At 30.0% G+C, this 20,212-nt stretch overlaps 1 protein-coding gene across 7 annotated transcripts in view; it reads left to right on the top strand.

The window, feature by feature from the left end:
* LOC129959971 (tRNA-dihydrouridine(20a/20b) synthase [NAD(P)+]-like) overlaps positions 1 to 20,212 on the top strand; it is a 51,511-nt gene that overhangs the window by 9,954 nt on the left and 21,345 nt on the right. For 2 of the 7 annotated variants that reach the window (XM_056072918.1, XM_056072912.1), the window contains exons 1-2: positions 5,426 to 5,711; positions 7,250 to 7,371. In XM_056072918.1, the coding sequence (XP_055928893.1) occupies positions 5,614 to 5,711; positions 7,250 to 7,371 (220 nt within the window). In that variant the 5' untranslated portion in view covers positions 5,426 to 5,613. Of the gene's footprint in view, positions 1 to 5,182; positions 5,375 to 5,416; positions 5,712 to 5,773; positions 5,906 to 7,249; positions 7,372 to 20,212 lie in introns of those variants that run through there. The other 5 variants (XM_056072917.1, XM_056072913.1, XM_056072916.1 and 2 more) reach the window with 5 other exon arrangements.

Below are 20,212 nucleotides of genomic sequence, written 5' to 3'. Positions count from 1 at the left end.
TCTTATTCAATATTTGAAAAGTATTTCTCCCCTTTTCTAATTTTAATATGAACAAGCAATGGTAGTTTATAACTGAATATTTTATAGATCTATTAAAGCAAATCATGTTTCTGTATGTTAATAATGTTGGGATTGTGTCCGATTAAATGCCGATTACAGTTTATCGAAAATAAGCATATACACTGTCCGGTAAGTGTATTTCAAGTAATGTACAAGAAATTGGTGAGACGATACGATGGCGATGAATAGCACTTGTCCACTCTAGCTTAGAGAGGCATAATCCACGATTTTTTGAATAACAAATAATTTTTCTATTATTATTTTTAAATGTTTGTTCCAAAAATCTGTTATTTCAAACATGCTGTTAATTAAAAATTAGGAATTAGTATTAAATATAAAATTTATTAATTGTAATTAATACTTTATTTGCTAATTTAATTAACGATTGATTGACTTAATTTATCTATTTCAGCTTACTTTTTAATTTTGATTTTTTCAAATCTATTTATTTATTTATTGGAGTAAAGTATTTTTTGAAAAAACTGAATTTAAAAAAATGTCATTTCTTTAAAATTTACACTTGAGTTCCATATTCTGCCAATAGATGGCGTCTGAAGGAAAAGAGTGAATAGAAGGTCATGTCACAGGCAATTAGAAATAATCTTTACGGAATAGAGCATTGTCAGTCACTTTGACACTTACGAGTATTTTCTTGTGAATATTTCAATTTCAATGATACGGTAGTTCGAAGAATAACCGGTCCATTCACTTTTTAACCCATTCACAGATTTCTGCTTTTTTCTTTATGACATTCCGTGCGGACACAAGAGAAGAATGTTTTGTGTTTCTCCTCTCCCAGGAGCGTCGGGGATCAGTTGATATCCCTTCTTTGGCTTAGAGTGAGGTATCGGACTTACTCATTTGCGGTTTTTGGTTGAAGGAAATCCACGACTCCCTTTATTCCTTTTCCACTTACAATTTATTTGCCTATTGCAGATTTTATATTAATATCGTACATAAAATGGAAATCGACTAATGACGTCCTTCAATGATTTTTAGGTACATACACCTAAGAATGATCGATCGTATATTAATTTTTAAACATTATGAATAAAATATTTTTTAAATTTATTTTTCAGTACCCAAGGTAAAAATATCATTAGTGAGGAAACTTGAGATTCATTTTACTTGAATTTGTAGGTGCAGTTTTTGATAATTCTCGCTCATTTCTGATGTTTTTGATACCGAAGCATTGACTAGTGTTTATCATGAGGTTTCATGGTTCATTAACCTCAGAATGGTCAATTTTATATTAATAAAGTGAAAATAAAAAATTTTTAAGTTGCTTATTTTCGACGTATTATACAAAAAAGAGGTTTTGTATTCTTTTTTGTTAAATATATTTTGAAAATAAGTTAAAAATTGTTATCGTGTAAATATTTTCTCATACAAAATACATACTTCTATGAATGTGATTTCATGGATTGTTGTAAAAGAAACCATTCATTTCTTCTATACAATTAGAAAGAATAGATGAAAGGATTACTCTAGGCATAACTAATTTTATATTCCTTTTATAGGCTTTTTGTATTCTTAAAAATTATTTTGAAAAAATAAGATTTTTTAAAATCTAAAATGTCTGTTTTAAATTAACTTTTAAGGATGGATGACGTAATACATTTATGCATTGCTCTGAAATGCAATTTTTTAAAAAAATAGAATTTCTCTACATTATTTAACATTTCCTAAATTGTTTACTACTTTTAAGTGTCCCTAACTGGGCAAAGATATTATTTTTCAGTTATAAATTTTATTATATTCATTTATATTCAAAAAAATATATTATTATTATTCAATTATAAAATAATATTTCAATAAAAAATTCAAATATAAAATATTCAAAAAAATAATTATCATCAATTAAAAATATTAAAATTCAATATAAAAATTATCAAGGATAAAATTTTTTATTTTTTTTCATTAATAGTCTTATTCTACTGCACTATTCTGCAAGTTTACAGTAGAAGGACTTAGGCTTTGAACTGTTTTCGCAATTTTTCTATGGGTTAAATTTCCTGCTGCATTGCCAGTAATACTCTTTTGTGTTCATAAAAATAAAGAAGAGACTAATTTGATTTTACAATAAAATAATAACTAAGTAATAATCTTTTACGATGTACAACTGCATTAAAATTCAAATTATAACAAATGGTATTATACAATAAGCGACAAATTTAATAATTATTATCACTACTTGGTTTTCAAACGAAATTCTTAAAAAATTATTCATTTAAAATTTGGTGAACAATAAAATAAAATTATTCTGATTACAATTTTTTTTTTATTTAAAACTAAAGCTTTTAAGATGCAAGAAGCCAAAAACAAAATAAAACTGCAAATGTCAGAAAGAGTGGTGTAGAATAAACATATTCAAGTCTCCCTATGTTTAGATTGATCCTCTTGTGCGGGTTGAGGTTCGAACTCGCAACGTTAGGGTTCATAGCCGAGTAACATAACCACTAGACAAAAGAGTACTCTCTTCTCCGGAAGTTGTTATCTGGCTTATAATGTTACCACCACAATAGTCCCCCACCAGTGAGTCGGTAGAGTTTATCGCGCCAGTTATGGCGAGCGACGAACGTGATTATCGCGCCAGTTATGGCGAGCGACGAACGTGATTATCGCGCCAGGCGTTATGGCGAGCGACGAACGTTGTAATCGCGCCAAGTGTTATGGCGGGCGACGGCGAGCGTGTGTGAGTGGTTGCTGCCGGTAGATGGAGCCACGACTTCAGAACGAAGGATGCGGTTGTTCAGAACCAGGGTCACCAATGTGCGGGTTGAGGTTCGAACTCGCAACGTTAGGGTTCATAGCCGAGTAACATAACCACTAGACAAAAGAGTACTCTCTTCTCCGGAAGTTGTTATCTGGCTTATAATGTTACAACCACACTCTTTTTAAGATAGAGTTTTTTCCCAGAATAAATATTTTTCTATGGAAATTTGAGTGAAAAAGAAAATTTGTTTTCGTACAATGAAACAAGCCGCGTATAACTTCCAGCGATAGTCGTTACCGTGCGATGGATTAAGCGGCGGTCCCACGACCGGTCCAGACGTCAGGCGGGCCACGCGATCCCCTTTCGACCCCTCTTTCGGTTTTCTGGAGTGCTTTGATGTTTGTCTAGTTTACCGACAAATTGTCGGTAAACTGGACATGCATCAAAGCACCCCAGAAAACCGCAAGTGGGGTTGAAGGGGGAACGCGTGGCCCGTCTGAAGATTCTCCGGTCATAGGAACGCCGCTTTAGGGAGAGCTCGGATCTGACTCTGTGAAATAGGAAACTTTCTGCTTCTGATAAATAGGTCCCTCCGCCCGCCACAACTGTTTGCGAGAGGTCTGTTCCTGGAAAGTGCAACAGTGAGTAAGGGTCTTTCCCTCTGTATGATTGAATTGTTGTTCGAGAGCTTCCATTGGACAGATCGTATCGATTGTTATTTTGTATCATGATGCAAGACCTGTAATCGAAATATCACCAGTAAGATCGTATCGAGGATTTGAATCACACCCCTTTTTGAAAAGTATTGATCACTGGTACTTGTGAGCTTTTGATATTGGTTACGTAATAACCGTTTTTAAAATATTCGTCATCCCTAGATGGAAATCTATAGCATTTTATTCCAAAAAAGCTAAACGAAGCACTAAAGCATTACAGTACTTATGATAGGGAATTACTAGGAATTTGCCTTTCCATCCAACACTTCAAATTTTTACTGGAAGGAAGAACATTTAAAATATTCACAGACTATAAACCCATAACCTTTGCCTTTAAACAAACCCCCCTCCCCCCCAAAAACATTACTTCGTCAATTTAAACATTTACAATACATTTCTTTATTTTCAACTGATATACAGCACATTGAAGGTCGTGGTAACATCGCTGCAGAATACTTTATCTAGAACTGAAGAAATTTCTTTGATTCACTACGATAAAATAGCAGATGAGCAATATATGGTTAAAGAATTACAGAATTTGAAGACATCATAGATTTCCATGAACTTTAAGCAATATCCACTACCTTCTGGGAAGTCTTTGTGGTGTGAAACTTCAACGAATAGTATCAGACCATATATTCTTGAAAGTTATTGCATGAAAATATTTCATCAAATGCCCATCCTGGCATTAAATCAAGCTCTTATCGCCTAAATCTATTTAACCAAGTATTCATGAAGATGCATATCTTTGGAATACCAAATTTACTTTTTGCCAAAAAAGTAAAATTAATCGGCACACCAAATCAAGTTTCGGTGATTTTCAACTTCCTTCAGAAAGATTTAGCGACTTGCATATTGATCTCATTGGATCCCTACCACCATGAAATGGGAATATTTATTATCTTACTTGCTTTGATCTGTACTCTAACTGGATGGTAGTGATTTCACATAACAACGTTTCAGTAGACACAGTTGCCAAAGTATTTTATTCAAACTGGATTTCAAGATTTGTTACATGATGTCGCCTAGTCACAGATCGTAGAGCACAGTTCAGTTCAGAGTTGTTCAACGACCTTTCAAAAATGTGTAGAATAAAATTGCAACTTACAACTACTTATCATCCTCAAGCTAATGGAAAGGTCTAGCGTCTCCATAGATCTCTTAAGACCATACTAATGACACACAATAACCTGCCCTGGTGTGAAACACTTCCAACTGTTCTTGGCATACGCACAGCTATGCAAAATTCTGCATACACCATTGTTCAAATGGTTTATATGGGCAAAATATTCATTTACCTGGATAATTTTTCCAAAATAGCACAACTTCTACACCACCAGATATTTTTGTCTACCACCTTAAAAAAAAAAAAAAAACTATGGAAGAAATTTTTCCTAGAACAGTATCCGATTAATATGTCCAAAAAAATATTCGTTTCTAAAAACTTGAAATCGGCATCACATGTGTTTATTCGCAAAGATAGAATTAAAAAGCTATTAGAACCTCCTTGCGATGGTCCTTTTCAAGTGGTTGAAATATGTTACAGTGACTATTGATAGATGAAGGCCTGCATTTTTTTTTTTTTTGCAAATATTAGACTTTACTACGGAACAATAAGCAAGTCGGTAAGACAAGCTGTCAAACCTCCAACAGACTTGCCTCCAACAATTAAAAAACTTCCTGAAAAACAATCGCACATAGGACGGACAGTTAAATCCCTGTGCAATTTCAGGAGTAGCACTTGCATATATCTATAATTTTTTTTTTTTTTTTTTTGTAAATAGTGTGTTTTGAAAGATAATAATATGTTGTACCGTAACTTAGTTGCTGGTAAGGGAGAACTGTTGTGGCTTGAACTTACGCAGAACTTTCAAATATAACAGTTAATATCGTTTTCTTTCTTTCTTTCTTATTTTTGAATTGGCAACGAAAAGATATTTAGTTTTGTTGTTCTGACAAATGTATATTGCATGTGGTTGGTAAGAGCTGGAATATAGATTATTTTTTGAAGTAAACGTCGAAAGATTAATTCGGAGTCAGAACCAATAAGTTTATAGCTTATAATTGTTTTATTATCGGTTACCTCTATTTTAAGTCTCTGAAAGTACCTGTGTATTTAGTATGTTAGCTAGTAATGGTGACAAATGTAATAGCGTGATTGATTTATTCGAAAATAAAGAACTGATTACCATGTGTGCTCCGATGGTTAGATACTCCAAGTATGGCTTAGTGTACTTTGCTTTTAAAGCAAATAATAAAAGAATTAATTACTTCCGATGTATTTTTAATGTGCTTTTATTATATATTGGCAATTCTATTCAAAATGAAAATTTTGCAGAAATATTTTAATTTAATAATTGCATATAAAAATGTATGCTTTCTAAAGGAAAGGAGTGCTTTAGTGTTATTTTAGGTATGAAACATATTTATGCTTAATAAATAGATCATTGCTGATATTATTGACTCTCATTGATTGAGCAACTTCACGGCTTTAATGTCGTTACATTTTAAGTTGTAGGGAAATTATGTTGAAAGCATTCTAGTAAAATGTATAACCATTAAAATTTTCTATGAAAATATTTTACCCGACAGGCAACATTAACTTGATACTGTTAAAAAATAACTCTTAAATTTTGTTGCAGAATTGGTAAAATAATTTGCAATTTTGTTTTTTCCAACTCAGAATTCTATTCTGGAAATAATTTTTTTTGTTCATGGATATTATAATGAGGAGAGAGAAAAAAAAAAAAATCTGGAATTAGTTAGAAAACGACTCAATATGTGATACTTGCATTTATTTTTAGATAAGACATTTGCTGGTAAATTGACTGTTTAATGTTTTATCCTTTGGGGATATTTTTCCCACGCTATTTTTATTTGCTTATACATTATTGTGCATTTTGTGTTAAGCTTTTCAATGTTGCAAAGAGAATAGAGTGTGCAGTTTGGGCCTCTTCTTATTAACTGATTGAGTTAAAACTTTGTTATGTATTTAGAATTTTAATATCAAGTCTAGGTACCAAATTTCATTTGCACAACTTGTGTGTTACTGGTGTATCGTGTATGTATATACACGGAGACAAATGGGCAAGCAATCATTTATTAAATTTAGTCTAATATTGCACTCATATTTTAAATGTTAGTTTAGAGATCATTTATAAAAATTCATCATCAAGCTTACTGAATTTTTTAGCTATCATCTTCATAGAGGCACAGATAGTAGATTTAGTCCAAAATGTGATACAAATGTAGAATTTAATTGTGAAGCAATATGCCAGATTTTTTCTGCTGTCTCATTGTGTCATTTAGTAATCTTGTTTACATGTACTTGGACAGACAAATTTTTCATTGACTGATGTTGTCCAAATTTTGTTTGAAATCTATAATTTGGTGTAATGATTGCATGTCAGATTAAATTTATTTAATATGGTGTGCTGTATTTTTGATTTATTGAATTTCAATTTCTTTTTAACCAAGAGATGTTTAAAATATAAATATGCATCTGATTCTAAACATTAAAATTTTTTTATATTTCCCCTTTCCATGAAAAAAAAGTCATATAATTAGAAATGTTCAAATATTCTTCGACCAGCAGTGGTTAACAGTGATTATTTAAAGTGTGTTTCAATTCTTATTTGTGCCATTTGTTTTCTCAGTTAATTTTTTATTTGATTAGAATAATCTTTCACTTTTGGTATTTAAAATGTTTTTTGAAAATATTGTTCATTCTTAGAGTGCATGAGTTTACTTTTTGTAGGTTACCATTTCGAATGCTTGTTCGAAAATATGGGTGTGATGTGGCATTTACTCCAATGATAGTCAGCCATTCTTTCGTTGAATCTGAGAAAGCAAGACATAGCGATTTTACTACAGCTGTTGGTAAGTTTTTTTAAAAAATATATTGTTAGTGTTCATGAAAATTATTCTGTTAATTTTTCCTACTCCCAACATCTTAAAAATATTATTCATATTCACCATCACATTAATAACAAAAAGTAAAATTTTTACAGTAGTGGGCAGTTTTTTTGTCTTGTTAGTCTCACAATAAAAATATAAAAAGAAAAGATTCTATTTAATAGAATTGATTTAGTTTATGCATTGAAATATGTGTATGCATATTATCAAATGCTGCAAATGTGATGTGTCAATATTTGATACTCAGCAAGGTATGCAAATTTCAGCTATTATGAGAGTATTGGTGGGATTCACAAGATGGGGCTCATATTGTTTAAACAGTTTTAACAATTTTGAGAAAATTTTCAGATCACTCTATACTATGTACTATCGATTCATGAACAAACAGTTCTTTTATTAGATGATAGGTAGAGACTGAACAACAACCAGTTAATAGTAGAGTGGGCAAAGTCTTAGTGAGATTAGTAAATCACTTATTCCTTAATAGTTGGAGATTCTGTATTTGTTATTAAAGAAAGCTATATATTTTTTCAGGATAAAGAATTTTTATTGGGAAATATAAAACTAAAATGAGCAAAATGAAATTTTAATTTGAGATGTAGGTAGAAAGTTTTTACATTTTGTATGTAAAAAATTAAATTGTACAAATGGCTGTCATTCTGATGTGTGCAGGCTAAACCACTTTCCATTATAAAAGGGAGGAAAAACTGTTTTTTTATGATATGTGTAAGAGAGAAGATATAGAATTAGTGGCCATTCTTCAGAATTGTGTTACATTAACAATGTCTTTTTTTAACCAAAATATTTTCAGATTTCAAAACCTACAATTTCCTTTTTTTTTTTTTTTCATTTTTATATGAAATTTCTAATTACCAGAAAGTATCATAAACAAAGATGTAGCTGAATTGAAATTATGAATAAATACATATAATCTTATTCACAAATGGCAGCTTAAAATCATAGAGGTGATATATTGTATTAGAAAATTAAAAACCACTTCAGTAAAGCAAATTATAAATATTAAATCAGCTCATGCAGAGAAACAGAGGCAGAAATCAATTCATAAAAAATTGTTTAACATAAATTGTCAAATTTATCCAATTGATCATTGAAAAGATGTTGTTCGAGCATATTCATTATAGGCTGATTCAATACACCCACATATCAAATTCACTTCAGAAGTGTCATCTACTTTAAGAAGTACAAATTTATTAGTTTCATGAATTTAACAATGTACTCATCAAAACTGTCACAAAAAAGAACAAGTGCAACAAAATGCGTGAATAACTTTTTTGTGGCAAACTTAACAACAATGTAGATATTTGGGCTTAATTTTGTTGATATTTCCATTTTTGAATTTTCTGTATCAAAGCTAAAATTGTTATCACTTGTGTCACCGAAAGAATCAGTATCAGAGTAGACAAGTTTAATATTTTTGTTGTATTTGATGGTTCTGCTATAATCAGTAGGCAATTTGATTCAAGTGTAGCTTAGTGTGCTCCCAAGTTTGTTGCCAATATTGAACCCAACAAAATGATCTTCTAGCAACCCTAATGCTGTTTTGTTTACTACTTTTTGCAGTGGTTGAGTTGAATATGAACTACAGCTATTTTATGAAAAATGTTAAATTAAAAATAGTAAAAAAATATCTATTAAAGATTTTAATTTAGTTCTGTATTATAACTAAAAGTTTTTTACTATTAATAAGAGACTGCAATTTTATTTTTAATGCAAATACAAACAGAAAATATTTCTTCTTTTGTGATTTTTAATTGTCTGTATCCGCTTTAAAAAATCGTCTGAATTCTTACTTTAAAAATCTTCTGCAATGGAATTCATTGCAGTTCACGTATTTCTTTTTGTGCTGTGATAGTTCCCTTGATAATTTGTTATATTGGTAAATGTATAAGAATGGATGTCTGGTGAATGGCATGGAAGGAAGTATTTTGAACCTGCAGAATGGATGAAGGGCGAGTGGAATATATATATATATATATATATATATATATATATATTACGAGTTGATGAAGTTAGGAAAGGATGTTTGTTTGTATGTACTCTTCCTGTTATCCACACAGTCCTTAAGTTCAATGTTCTGGCGAATACAGGTTCTTATACAGGTTAAGTTAAAAAAATTCTGTTTGGTACCTTCTTCAGATGCCAAAGGCATCTCATGCTCTAAATTTTGCCGTTTACACAACAGACCGGCACAGCCGGTTTGAAAAACTTCTTTATTTCAAAATTGTTAAGATATGCAGCAGTAGTGATCCCAAAGGTTAAAAAAATTTGAATAAAAATCTCAGATACAGATTAAAATAAAAATTACAATACTTATCAGTAAAGATCATAACTTTAATACAGAAAGTGGTAACCATAATTGTTTCGCAGAATGTTTATTTTGTCCATCTTTATTGGCGACTTGGCATCCTTGGCGCAGCAAGGGGTGCACTAAATTGCACTTTTACCGGCAATTTTGTTACACCACTTCCATAAAGAGAAAGTCCTCTTCAAGGCCAAACAAGGAACAGCTTAGCCTTGCTTGCAGAATAAATGGATCTTCTTTTTCCATGTTGCCTTTAAAAGCTATTAATTTTCTAGGTAATAGCTCATCAATGCATGGTGAAGTGATTTTAATCGCATTTATTTTTTGGAGTTAGTAGCAAGTTCATCTGCAAGTGTTTGAAGTTGTTCATGTCTTTGTCTCTACTCTCAAGGGAATCAACAATTCTTTTTAAGCAGCCTCCTATCCATCCAGAGCTCCTTTGCCATATCCATTTTCTGCATAATGTCAATTCAAAACATATGCACCCAGTTCAGGAGCAAAGAAGGTTGCCATTAAATAAAACACTTTCCTGTTCTTATACTGAGTTACAGGACAGTATAAATATATATGCTCAGTTTTCATGCATTTGATTTCTATAATTATGGGTTTCTAGTGAGCACATATCACGGATGGATAATGCCGAGACTTCTGGATAAACTGCAATACAATGTAATGTGTCAGTACTCAAATTATAAACTACTCTACTGTGTATGTTATCTGTTTGTTTGAGAAGATTGTACTTCTTGGTCATATTTGCAAAAATAATTTTCTGAGAAGTGTGCAGGAATTAATATGTTGTCAGCTTCTTTTTAATACTATTCATTGTGGTTTGTTGGTGGTTTATGTTACGTAAATGCATCAAATATTTTACTGCACAATTTTTAAAATAGATTCTACCCCTTCTTGCATTCATATAATCTTTTTTTTTTTTTCCCCACTTCTTTAATTATAGTTTTCATTTTCTTTGTTATCCACTTCTGGTATGCTATTACACCAAATTAAATTTTTTTTTATTGGAACATTTACAACTCCTAATCCTCCCTAAAATAGGTTTCTTAACAACACAGTGATTTACACCGTTCAATTGATGTATTTTCTTTAATTATTCCTTTTCGTGTTCGTAACACTACAATATGTGCTATGTTCTCAGGAATATGCACAAATATGTGTCAATGTATCTAGATTTAGGAAATTTAACCAAAATGGACTTAGATTGCAAACATAATAATAATAATAATAATTTTTTGTGGATAGTGATGACAGAATTTTTTTTGTGAAGGTTTTACAAGGAACCATTAAGAAACATTTTTTATTTTTTACATTTCTTCAGTGTTACTGTATCTTTCTTTCCAGGTCAAATATAGCTGGATTCATCTTCTTGTAAAAAATTTCTTGCAAGAACTTTTATTGCTTTCTTGCTCTTTACAGCTTATCTTTTTTGTCTCTTTTAGACCTGCCCTGGGCTTGAGTGTTCTGTTTGAAAGGATTTTTTTTCCCCATGTGATTGAGATATCTATGTTTTTTGACTATTTTTCCACTAATACTAGTTGCAATGTTATGCTTTTTAATATAGCTCTTTTCTTTGTTAAAATTCTTTTATTTGAGCAGCTATAACTTCACTGCAAAGTAATTTCTTTCTAACTATTGGAGAAACTGTGTGACCATTTAATAGTCTGTTCATTTTTTTCCCCTAGATGGATCTTTCTTTTTTCCTAATCTATAAAGATTTTGCTTGTATTTATCTGTTCATTCTGAAGCTTTTTTTCCCCCCAACTTCGCTGGGACTAAGAACAGGGCTAGTGGAAGGAATATTATCTTCCACTAAAGATGCAAAATTTGTGTTGCACTTCTTTGTAAGATATTTTTTGCTTCTTTTTTTCCGAACTTCTTTTGATTTTTCTTTGATCTTGATTACTTGTTTCTTACATTCTTTTGATTTTGCCTGCTCTTTTTCTGGCATAATATCATTTTGTCTCCTTATGTTCCTGTTCCATATATTTTTGTGGATGATTTCCAATTTATTTACTCATTTTTTTCATACATTTTTTATTTCTTTGCATTTTGTTCCTCATTTGATTGCTACTAATTGGATTCCTCTTCCTTTTATTTTTAATCTGTACTCATTCCCATAATTTTTTTCTTTTTTGCCTTTCTAAAATTAACAACAGCAACAACAACCTTTAAATGCTTGAGTGTTATGCCATCATTAATTTAATAAATCATATAGCTTACACTTGGCCATTCACTTAATGCATTTTTTGTGTTTAATACATGTATAACACCAATATATTATCACATTGCTGGCTATATAATTTTATTGGAATGTCCAAAAAGAATGTATCCTACTTCCGTTACTGTGAAATCGACAAGGGTGTTATGTGAGGAATCTTCTATAAAATTAACCTGAATGGTTGTTTTTTTTGGAGGAAATAAATTATTTTTTTTGTATTACAATCTACACATGTTTAGCATATTAAAATAGATTGAACTTGTATTTTTATATTATTTTACATACATGAATTTCAAGCTGAATAACCACACTTGTTTCTCAAGAACAAAATCTGTTTTTAGCTTTAAACTGAAAACTCAAATTACTTTTTCTAGCTGTAATAAACTAATTGGATGAAATGCATCATGGGAAATGAAATATGATGGTTATACTGCCTTCTATGAGTGAAAAATAGCATTTTATGTTTGGGTAATGGAGGTGAGAATTTATTATGACACCATTCATTTTCTAAAATTGGATTTCAATATAAAAAAAATATAAAATGTGTTTAAACATTTAGTGTTTTGAGACACCTGTTGCATGAATAATAAACATTTAAGGTTTTTTTTTTTTTTTTGATTAAGCAAGTTATAAACAGTTACAACAGGTCTGTGACAATCCACATATGTGAGAATTCACTTATTATAAACTAAATAAATAAAAAAAATGTTAATAAATTTGGTTTTAATTTAATCGGACATATTTTTACTTCTATTATAAAGCATAATTTATTGAATTATTATCTGAAGATTTTGCTGTAATATGAATGTGACAGAAATGTTACTATTTGTAAAGAATGACCCAAATGTAATGCCATCTTCTGTAAGAATATAAATTGATACAGTTACATACATTGCCTCCAATATTGCCACAAAGACTGTAAATATATGAATATAAATTACAAAATGAAATTGCATTTCTTGAACATTATACTCAAGATGCTCAGGATTCTGAAAAGTAATTGTTATATCAAAATTACAAAAATCTTTGAATTACTTCTGAGGTGATTATAATTGAAAATAGGTTATGTAATACAAGAAATAAAAAAAAATTTTAGAGGAAAGGAAAGGGGACCATTTTCTGAGTTGTCATTTAAATTTCAGTTTCAGTTTGTTTATTAGTTAATGAGACAGATTTATGTAGGCTTTTAGGTTCTTGTCTGGTTTTCTGTCTAGCTTAAAACCATAGAAGATTTCTGAAATGCATTTCATCTAATACTTTAAGGGTGCAAAGTTTTCTCTCCTTTTGAAAATTCATGTCAGTATTAGTTACTGATTTTTTTCTGTATTGATTCTCTTTGCAAATAAATTATTGATTTAGAAGATGAATTTTTAAAAAAATAATTTGAAAATTTTTTACAATTTTCCAATGATCAGAAATGGGAAAAAATGTGTCATTCGAGTTGCAAATGGGCAGATCCTTAAATGACAATTCAGTTAGAAACTGTTATGATATAATGAGAATGAAACCATCAGATTGCTGAAAACTGGGCATTGAGGAATTTAAACATGCTTCAATCAGAGTGAGAGAACTCGTTAATTCCTGTAAGAATATCAGTAGTTCTCTTTGGATGAAATTTTTTTTTGTCTTCGTGGCAGTCCTGGTCTTAAGTTAAAAGTAGTATGATTGAAAATTTAAGCTATTTCATAAGTACTATATACATATAAGTTCTATGAAATATTTTCTTTACAGCATAGTCCTTGTAGCTCTTGCATGCCACTAAATAAATGCTCTTGGATATCTTACATATTAAAAATCTAACATACCCAAGAACTTCTTAGAGTTTGCATCATGTTTTTTGCAAAACATTTTTAAATGAGCAAAAAAAAAAAAAAAAAAAAGTGATAAATCAGATTCAATTTTAAGGTACACAGCATCACTATGTATTATACAAATTTTAACAGTTCCTCTTATGACCTTTTCAGAGCTGTAGTAGGAAAATACTACATAGATAGACTTCAATTTCAGAGGAAACTCAATTTGAAATTGAGTATTATTTGAAGATCGCACATTAACTGGTATGAAAGGTACTTTGAGGTCATGGTGGCTTCTAGCAAAATATCTAGCATTCAAGATCCTATTCTATTAAACATCTGCCATGTGTGTACATGAGCATGATATATGTTAAATTCATTGTGTATGCCTTTCTGTTGGTCTGATAAAGCTTAGAGAAGAAACAGAACATGTCCTTGACAGCAATGGGGTCAATTCACATGACATAAGTCACACAACATCTAAGACTGTACATATATTCTAAAGCTACAACCACAATTCAATTGAGGATAGGTCTGCCCCTAACTTATTATGTTGACTGCTTACATTTTTTCCATTATTTGGGAGTTGCAGATGTATGATATTTTTTGCAGCAGATTGCTAAATTATTATAAATATATCCAAGCGAATTTGTGTTATATTTTTATGAATGTGCATTTTCTTTATTTTTTCTACAGTAAAAAGGATCTTCCCTTGTCAAAGCAACTTTTTTAATAGCATGCTTATGGTTTTAATTTTCATGCATAATTACTGCATGAAAGTCTTTTTCTTTATCCAAGATAATTATTTTCGATCAGAAACTTGATTTATTCTGGAGCAGACTCGTGTATAAACAGTCTTAAATTACTATTTTTGTTTCAGTTAAAAGATTTCTTTGTATATTAGAATGGATGACATTTAAAATCAGCATACATAAAATTGTAATCTTTAACAGTAAATTAAGATAGCATGTGAAACCCTTTGGTTAATGTTATATTGTGTAAAAAAAAGCATGCTATTTTGTATTTATTTCTGATACTTCATTTAATTGCTATATATCACTGATATAATAAAGCATACCTAAAAAATTAATTCAGTTATAAAACATCAAAATAATAGATGATTATATTCTCTACAAATAATTTCATGAAAAATGCTACTGTCATTGTTCTGAACAATGTAATCAGTAATTTTAAAGTATATAGCTATTTATCTTCTATAGAGACTTCCATTTTAACCATCCTTTTATTTTGTATAAAATATACAAATATAAAGTGATGTGCAGTTACATTTATATATAATATAAAGATTTTTTAATGACTTTTGCCATTACAATTTCACATGTTCACATGTATTGTTAAAATGTATCATCAGAGTTTTCACTTGTTGTAATAATAATTGTTGAGAACTGAATACCATGCAATTCATAAAAAATATATATAGTGATAAATTCATTGATTTTTGTTATTAATAAACTGATTACTATGTACAAAACAAGATTCTAAAGCTTAATTGAAATGTTACATGTATTGAGGAAAAGGTGCCTCCATATTTTTCTGATAGAATTAATATCATATATCTCTGTTAATTCTTTTTGTAACATTTAGAAAATGGATTAACCATCAATATATCCAATATTTGTTTAAATAAACATAATTTAAATTTTAAAAAGCATTTTCTTTCTGATTTTTTACTGCAAAATACTTTCAAATTGTATCATATTGTAAAATGAAATATATTAGAAACATTGTTTAATCGAAAAAAAAATAGCGAAATGTTAATATTTATCCTTCATTTTTTATTATAATTCATAATTATATATTCAAAAGTATTCTTCATTGTTAATACTTTAACTGTCATTTTTAAATTCCATTAGCAGACCCTTTCAATATATTATTTAACTACTCTCTAAATATGTAATTAAACGATAGTATTACGAAATTGTAATGTTGCTTCCCACTGCAGTAAGTCTCCTGGTAAGAAAGACAGCTGTTATGGATGCCAGATCAGTGACCATTCCAGCCTTGGCAAACAACTTGGTGATGAATTTGATGACAAAATAGAAGATTCCAGATTTACCGGAAATTTGGTGATAAATCCATTAGGAAACGGGTTATGACAATCTTTCAAGAACTTTTGTTGCCCTGTCATAGAAAATATAGAAAACCAGGAGACAGAACTGAAGTCAGTCATGTAGTCAAGTATTGAGGCAGCGTTGAGTCGTGTGCTGAGGAGCCAGTCTGTGTTGAGTTAGTCGACAAGTCATGTAGTCAGAAGTAGCCGAGATGAGAGAGAGAGAATGATTGAACTCTCTTCGAGAGCTTTGTGCTGTTATGGTGTTTTACTAATGATTTGCTGCTTATTTGTTATTGTAAGTGCTATTTTTGTGTTCACTTTGGCTCTGTTTTGGTGAATGTGTGTTCGTGTCTTTGTGATGAATAAACGTCATTATTTGTTACTTAGCCTATTGGACTGTTTTCACCGTACACCCATTACATTGGACCCATTAATTTCGTGGTTTTTTTGGAAAATTTCCATAACAATAGATAGAATATTATTGGCAGGTTTTATTTTAAGTTGCAGTTTTCTTTCTTTTTTTTTTATCAATGCACAATATATTTATTTTAAAATTTAATACACAGAAGTACTGCAAAATTGAAGATAATCTGAGCAATAACACTCTTTATGTGTGGAATATTAGGCTTTTCTTAACATGCAAAATACTTTTTTGTCCCCAAAATGCTCACTATTATTATCTAATTTTTTAAAGTGTCTCTTTAAACATTGAAACAGTATTCTGGGATTTTTTTTTTCATTCAGTCAAATTATCATATTATTTTGAACTAAAAAATTTATTTTAGCCTATTATTATTTTTTTTTTAATCTCTTAAAAACTTAAGATTAACAATTTGTCCTTTAAAAAAATAGCCACCAAATTCTAAAATATTTTTTAACTTCAACGTGATATTTATTTAGCGAAATAAAAAAACAGTATACTTAATGGATGAAATTGTGCTTTTAATTTTAAATGTTACCCGAACAGATATTTTTCAGTGCAGTTTTCCTTTACTCTTAATTTAGATCTGTCAGTTATTTTCATAATTAGCTCAAATTTGAATTGACGATACTTCATCCTATAAAAAGTGATTCATACATTTAAGTAAATGCTATAGTTAAATGGATCATAATAAAAAGAAATAGTAGCAAAGTGATGCTTGCATTGAATTTACATCAAGCAAATATGCATTCTAAAATCCACAGCAGTCTAAATACATTTTTATTTTGAAATCCCAAATATATCTTGTATCAGCCATCACAGTTATACTGAATATAATGATTTGAATAAAGCACAATTTGGTGATTCTGGGTATAGAAAAAAATTTCTCATATTCTACAGATAGATGAAGAAATAATGATAATAATATAAAAAATATCCTACAACTATGCTTATTCTTGATATGTTGATTTGAAAAATAACCAATGGTTGAAAATTAAAATAGCCGCACCCCCTCTTATATTTGGAAACTGTTTCCTTATCTAATATTACCATGGCTAGAGAAATAATTTTTGATGGATTTACCTCTGGAGTTTTGTTCCTTGGAGAATGTTGAGAATTGTAATTTCCTTTTAAGTATTATAAATAAAATTTTTAAACTTAATCTTTTATGTCCATGGTAATTTTTTTAGATCTAAAACTATAATCTGATGCTAGTAGATTAATTTAATTATGGGATATGAGGCTCTGGTTTTTCACAGTTCATGAATGTCATATTAATTGGATTAAATTTGCAATTTATTATATTTCCATTAACACATATTTCTCTTGAGATTTGGCTGAAGATTATGAGGTGATTCCAAGATTTTTTCAGAATACAAATACACATATTTAAAAATAAGGAACTAATAAATCGAGACAAATTAATGTTTAAAAAGAATTTAATATTAATTACAGACATTTATCATCAATTCCTAAAGCATTGATATAAGTGAAACTAGACAGACTCTAATTTTTGAATGAACGAACGGAAAGAAAGAATCTACTAAGAAAGCAGTCTTTTATGCATTAAAAAATTTGAAAAATAAAGTAGAAATCAATATTTTTAAATTAAAAGTTCAAAATTGATGGAAAAATATAAACACAAATCATTTTGCTTTTAAATATTAGCTTTCTGACCAGAGTGTGATAAAAAAAGCTTTATCTTTATGAACAAATAATCAGGAATTACTCAGAAATTGCATTGTTGCTCATAGGTTGTTTGGTAATTGTCATGTGAGTGTGAATTGACCATTTTCAAAATCTGGAGGTTATCCCTGAATAGCTCTTTATAGCATGAATTTTTGGGAAAATTTTTGAGTGAAATGAATTGAGAGAATTATAAAGCCAAGAAAAGGGAATGTGATGAAGATAAAAGTCCATTGGCCAATTTCCTTTCTTGTACTGCCAGGCTTTTCAGTGCAAATATGAATGGGTGTATGTATCACTTTCTAACTTCTGATATGTTTCTCTTCTAAGCATATTCAACAAATATTGATGCTCTTTTCAGCTGTTTCCTTTGGAGCTTTCTTACGCATTTTCTACTTATTGCCTCTATTTTTTCCCTGTGGATTCAGCATGAAAGTGCAATAAAAAAGCACCTTGACAGAAGCAATTTTTAAGAATTATAACAGGTTAGAGTTGAAACTGGAGTAAAAAGTCTAATATAAAGTAATATAAAAAGTTTCTAGACTAGATCTGTAATTTGCTGACTGATAGCAGCACACAGCCAATGGCGTATCCATATTCATAAGCTTGATGAAAATTCATCTTTTTTTAAGTTAATTGTAAGTATAAGAAAATTTCAAAAAGGATTTTAAAAGAATACTTAAAACAGAGACCTACTGATTATGGAAAAATAAAACGTATCATCATACCTTCATCATCAACAATGAAAGAAAATTCTTGGATGAAATATTTAATAGAAACAATGAAAATAATTCGAGTCTCTTTAAAATATATTGTTGTGGAATATATTGTTGTAAAATGAATTTTTAAAAATTAATTAAAAATAGACAAAAAACAAACAAACAAACAGCGATTAAATTAGTATAATTAAAAAGATAATTTTTTGAATTTCAAGATGATGTAATTTTTTTATTTTATAAGACTTTCAACAGTTAGGGGAGAAAAATGACAAAATTTTATTTAATTTTAATTAATGAACATCTTTCATTTCAATTCATATCTGTGCCAAATTTGATAGCCCAAGATATAACAAAAAGGTTCCAATTTTTTCTTGGACAATCATCCCCTTAAGAAGAAGAAGAAAGAAAAAAAAAAAAAAAAAAAAAAAAAAAAAAAAAAATCAATGCCCTCTTCTATATTGGTTAAACATACCAAATATTAAAATATTGTTGCCTTTGGACTCCTGTTGCCTTCATGGAAGGCATTTGGTTGCCATTTGGCAGCGGTATGCCTCTCCCCCCGGAAACCTTGGTTTAATGGTATGTCCTGTAGAACGACAGCGCACCCACACATTCCTCTTTATCAGTAGTAAAGACTGGTGAAAATAAGTTATATAATTGTACTTGTAATTCATTTTATGCGTAACCAAAAGAAAAATAACCGCTATTGAATATCATATTTTTTAGTATGTCTTATTCTGCATAAAAAATTTAGTTCAAATACTGGTGCTTTTTCTGTTTTCTGTTATGTGTTGTATGAGTAATTCATTTTTGAGTCTTTTGTAATAATTAATTTTTTGAAGCTTAGATTAAATTGAATTTAATGTTCATTGTTATAATTAAATAATGTATGCAATACAGTGTATGACTCAGCTGATTGCCAACAAAATTAAAGTAAAAAAAAAAAAAAATAGACGCAAATTTCAGCTTTCCACTTCAACCCCCCCCCTCGGAAGATACTCATGTTTTATTCTCTACTCACTACAAAACAAGAATGCCACATTTTGTCCCCAAAGGAAGATACAGAAATGTGTTCAATAAAATTTAGCCCCTTTGCCTTCCCGACAACACTGTAATCATAATCAAATAAATGTCCTCAAATGTGTAAATCTAAGAAAGAGCATCTTCTCAAGAGACCGACAGTCGTGAAAATCTAAGAAGTCATTGCGGCAGTCCTTTGAAGAGGTTGCGTGTTTGTACCAAAAAGTAATTTCTCACTATTTTAATTATTTTTAAAAATAAAGGAAATTCTAAAAATTATCTGCTAGAGCAGGTTTTTTCGTTTCTCTCGCTCTCTCTTTCACACACCATATTGGAGGTCCATATTATCTTGTATGTAAAGGGTCCCATTTGCCATCTGGTAAACTGGCAACCTGGCCAGTCCGTTACGGCTAATAAGGCGACCTCACCAATCGAATGATGTGCAAATGGGCCAATCATCCTCCGACCACAGCGTGAGCAATTGACTTGGAACTAGCGCATGTGAGAACGAAAGTTCTAATTATTAAAATCACAACAGG

This window comes from Argiope bruennichi, chromosome X2 (genome assembly GCF_947563725.1).
Source record: "Argiope bruennichi chromosome X2, qqArgBrue1.1, whole genome shotgun sequence".
Taxonomy (NCBI): domain Eukaryota; kingdom Metazoa; phylum Arthropoda; class Arachnida; order Araneae; family Araneidae; genus Argiope; species Argiope bruennichi.
This window is presented reverse-complemented; position numbering and strand designations above follow the sequence as displayed.